This window comes from Quercus robur, chromosome 7 (assembly GCF_932294415.1).
Source record: "Quercus robur chromosome 7, dhQueRobu3.1, whole genome shotgun sequence".
Taxonomy (NCBI): domain Eukaryota; kingdom Viridiplantae; phylum Streptophyta; class Magnoliopsida; order Fagales; family Fagaceae; genus Quercus; species Quercus robur.
Window position 1 is genome coordinate 38009705 of NC_065540.1, and position 5118 is coordinate 38014822.

General features: G+C 40.0%; 1 protein-coding gene across 1 annotated transcript; it reads left to right on the plus strand.

Annotated features, from left to right (window-relative positions):
• Positions 1–1017: 1017 nt before the first annotated feature.
• LOC126691348 (uncharacterized) lies at positions 1018–3856 on the plus strand. Its single transcript, XM_050386400.1, has 5 exons — positions 1018–1423; positions 1598–1806; positions 1909–2446; positions 2540–2766; positions 3278–3856. Exons 1-5 carry the CDS (start codon positions 1018–1020, stop codon positions 3854–3856), a joined length of 1959 nt encoding a protein of 652 aa, XP_050242357.1.
• Positions 3857–5118: the final 1262 nt, after the last annotated feature.

A 5118-nucleotide genomic window follows, 5' to 3' on the forward strand; every position in this document is an offset into this window, starting at 1 on the left:
GCCATCCACTTACCACCAATGTGTCAAAGGAAGACTTAATGGTAAGCCTATATGCATCCCTACTAATCCTACTCCATTTGATTTATCTGAGGCACATTACTTTAAGGTTAATTTCTATGATAAGCTCACCCCAAGTGGGGAAGATTCTACTTCAAGGCCTATTGAGATCCCATTACCTAGCTAGTAAGATATTGAGAATGATTTAGAAATAGACATGAGATCTCTCTTTGATCAAAAGAGAAAGAAAAGAGAACATAGGGAAACCTCCAACAACGTCTCACAGCCACGATGTGTGCAAGTCTAGCTGCTAGATGGACGTTTGGGGTATCATGTAGGAAAGTACACAGGGTCTAGTTGTCTCAAACAAAAATGTCTCAAATTGAATGGAGCAAGCACTACACCAACATGTTGCTATACTAAAGAAACAGAACCCCAGCGATAGAAGAGAATCTACCCAGCATTCAGAATCATTTGAAGAGCCTCTAGCAGTGACCAATTTTTCACCTGATGTGGAGCTAGAAACCATTAATCTCAGTGATGATCCAGTGTCCAGCGACCAATTTCAGTTAATGTAACTTTGCCACCGTTGGAAAAAGCTCAACTCATTTCATTATTAAAGGAGTACATTGATTTCTTCGCTTAGGAGTACCATGAGATGCCCGGTTTGGATCCCAACCTAGTAGCACATGCTCTTAATGTGGAACCAAGGGCAAAGCCAGTAGTACAGCCCATGCGTACCTTCCATCTTGATGTTGAACCTCAAATCATTCAAGAAGTCTAGAAACTCCTCACAACTGGGTTCATCAAGCCCATCATGCATCCAAAGTGGCTTTCCAACATCGTACCGGTCAAGAAAAGAAAGGACAAATACGATGTTGTGTCGACTTCTGGAATCTTAATAAAGCATGCCCCAAAGATGAATTTCCACTTCCAAACATGGATATGCTCATTGATTCAGCTGCTGGACACGCAATGTTTTCATTCATGGATGGTTTCAACAGATACAACTAGATCAAAATGTCATCCAAAGATGCAGCCAAAACAGCCTTCAGAACTCTTATTTGCAACTTTTACTACACCGTCATGCCCTTCAATCTCAAAAATGCTAGAGCCACCTATCAAAGGGCTATGACCGCAATCTTTCATGATATGATGCACAAGGAAATTGAAGACTATGTGGAAGACATTGTTGTAAAGTCAAAGACAAGAGAAGATCATCTTGCTATCTTAAGAAAAGACTTTGAAAGGTGTCGGCTCTACAAGCTTCACATGAATCCACTCAAATATGCCTTTGGAGTTACGGCTAGAAAATTTCTGGGATTTCTTGTTCACCAAAGAGGCATAGATGTTGGTCCTAGCAAAGTGCAAGCCATTGCTACTATGAAGCCACCTATTACACTCATGCAGCTCAAAAGTTTTCTTGGTAGACTCTCATACATCCAGTAGTTCATTCCAGGTCTTGCTACCCTCACAGCTATCTTTACACCACTACTGAAAAAAGGAAAACCCTTCCACTGGACTTCCAAATGCCAGCAAACATTCCTCCAGCTGCAGCAACTTATGACTAGACTGCCAACTGTATGTGCACCCATACCAGGAAAACCACTCAAGCTGCATTTGGTTACCAATGAAGAAGCAATTAGGGCACTCATAGCCCAAGATGATCAAGAAAGGATTGAGCGACTAGTTTACTATATTAGTAGAAAGCTAAAGGATGCTGAAACCTGCTACCCCAGGGCTAAAAGGGCTTGTGTTGCTCTAATATATGCTGCCCAGCAATTGTGTCACTATCTGCAAGCTCACATAGTATAGCTCTTAACAAAATCTCATTCGATCCACTCACTCTTGAGGCGCCCAATTCTTTTCAAAAGGCTAGCACAATGGCTTTTACAATTATCTGAATTTGAGATCATCGCAATCACCCCAACAACTATAAGAGGTCAAGCCATTGCTGATTCGTTGTCAAACTTTCCTAAAGAAGACAGCTGGAACATTACTGATGATGTACTTGGTAAGCTGCCAGAAATTGCACTAATGGAAACAGTTGGAGCTATTTGGACTTTACGTTTTGATAGATCCTTTACCACTTCTAAAGGAGGAGCTAGAATAGTCCTATCCAAGAATATCGGAGAATCAGTGGCTATGTCATTCAAGCTTGATTTTCCATGCACCAACAATATGGTTAAATATAAAGCGTACCTCATGGGCCTAGCGGTGGCTCGTGAAATGGGTATTAAACATCTTCAACTAATTGGAGAATCAAATCTGGTTGTTTGCCAAGCTAAAGGAGATTTTGCACTCAAGGAACCATCTTTAGCTCTATATAGAGCTATGGCTCAAAGGTTGGAGGACTCTTTTGAAGAGTTCAATATTGAACACTCTCTAAGGTTCGACAATCGCTTCATCGATGCTTTAGCTACCTTGGGATCAAAAGTCAGTTTTGAGGGTGCAACAACAGATGTCACTATTGTAAAAAGGCCCATTCCAGTCATACAAATGCTGAAAAAAGAGTTCTTTGATCAACTGTTGGAATAAACAGATTGGCAATCATCCCTTAAAGAAGCATTGTTATTACCCGATGAGAAAGATCATTTGAAGGTGCTTAAAGATTACACTCTAATGGCAGGAGAGCTATACAAAAATCTTCCTGGAGGAGTTCTAGCTAGATGCTTAAGCCCTGATGAGTCCACTAAGCAATTAAAAGAAGTTCATGAAAAATATTGTGGCTCTAGCTGTTCTATCAGTCTTTACAAACGCCTTCTAGCAGTCAGGATATTACTGGCCAAAAATGAGAAAACAAGCTGCCACTATCTAAGAATAATTTACTAGTTGCCAATACACTTTTGATCAAATAGAATCATATGCAGTCTTTGCCACAGGTGATTGGCGTATACCCTTTCTTGAGTATCTCATAGATGGCATCCTGCCTGACAACCATTAGAAGGCCTATTGCTTGAGAAAATTGGCTACTCATTACTTTGTGGAAGGTGGTATTCTTTTTCGAAAAGGATTTAATGGGGAACCCTTGAGATGCCTAGGGACCCCCGAAGCACAATCAATCATGCAAGAGGTACATGCGAAAGAGTGTGGTGACCATCAAGGCAAAAAGCAATTTCTCCAACAATTGCTCAATCTTGGGTATTTCAGGCCCACCATGAAATAGGATGCAACTGAATGTGTGATGACATGCCATACTTGCCAAGTACATGGGAATCTCATACACACTCACCCCACCAACCCCCAAAACATGATGACTCCTTGGCCATTCCATACTTAGGGGCTTGATCTAGTAGGCCCAATCAATCCAGCATCCAAAGGCCATATTTGGATACTAGTGGCTACCAAGTACTTTACAAAATGGGTTGAAGCCACTCCCCTAAAGAAGGCTATAGGCCTAGCTGTTGCAAATTTCATCCGAGAGCACATAATCTGCAAATTTGACATCCCTCACAAGATTGTTACTGATAATGGCACTCCTTTTGCCAACAAGGATATTCGAAAGTTACTCGACCATCGTCACATCAAGCACCGCAAGTCCACTACCTATTATCCACAAGGCAATGGTCAAGCGAAAGCTACCAACCGAGTGCTATTAAGAATTCTCAGCAAAATGGTGCATGAATATGAGGGTGGCTGGATTGAACACCTGCTGGAAACCTTGTGGGCATACCAAAGCTCAAGAAAAATAGCCATCAGATTATTACCATTTTCTCTTGTATATGGTACCGAGGCTATATCTCTAGTTGAGCTATTGGTTCCCACCCCAAGGGTTGTTCATGGACAAGAAACAGACATGGATGCTGCCACTTGTGCAGAAATTAGAACTACAAACCTTGAAACCTTGAAGGAGACATGAAATCTTGCCTATAACAATACCCAGTGGTACTAGCAACAGATGACCAATGCTTACAACAAGGCCATGAAATCCAGGATTTTTGTCAAATGACAAATGGTTCTAAGGCAGTGGATCATGTAAAGAGGAATCTCTCAAAACCATCTAAGTTCACCCCAAGTTGGGAGGAGCCCTATCTCATAAGGGAAGCCAGTGACAACTGTTATTATCGTCTAGCTATAGCGGAAGGTGAAAGTCTCACAGAACCTATTAATGGCAAATGGCTTAAGTTGTACTATGCTTAACTCAACTTTCAAGTATGTACCAAGTAACTCTCCTTGTACAATCCTAAATTACTACTACATGAATAAGAACTAAGCATTGCCTTTTGCCTCAAATATGAATTTCTTATGTTTACAAGCACTTTAATATTACTTTCCATAGATAATCATGCACATTCTGAACTATGAATAAAGTTACAGCTTTAACAGGTGGGTGTTTTGAACCTAAAATAGTCATGAGTACAATAAATATTTTTAAAACTATGTATATGATTTCCATGACTATATTTTAGCTTGAACATACTATTCTTTGATAAATAAAATATTTTTCACAAAACAAATCCATATACCTGTAAATAAACAAAACACAGCTTGTACTGCTAGAGAAATATCAAACTACCACATAAAGTTCACATGGCTGATGCACCTTTGCACAAAACGTAGCCTACATAGTTGAATAAATCCAAAGTACATAACATGTTTCATTACATTATAACTTAAAGACAGATTGTTCAAAATACTAAGCTACTAATAAAAGCTAGTCTAATAGGCCATCGCCAAAGGTTTCCACGTAGGAAGAAGCACCTCCAGCAGACGATGACTGTATCATTTCATCCCTTTGGCTCACTAGAAGAGAAAGCTCAACTATCTTTGCTGCACTTTCCTTCTCAAGATCAGCAATCTTTACTACAAGCTCATTCAATACCTTCTCATTATCTCGAGCAATACAAGATTCAGCAGTAGTCCGAATCTTATCAAGGATAAATTAGACTCCAAACTTCTGAACAACAAATCCTTAAGAGCATTCTTCCACTCAAGTGCCTTCTTCAAATTTGTATTTTCAAGCTTTGTACGCTGCATATCCAGGAATACTTCAAATAAGCACCTAGCTTGCATCTAGTCATGAAGTGAGGGTATTCTTATTCAATAGTGGCTGACCTTCTACAGGAACCTTAGACCACTGGAACATGATAGTATTACTTGAAAGAGGATAGAAATCAGCTG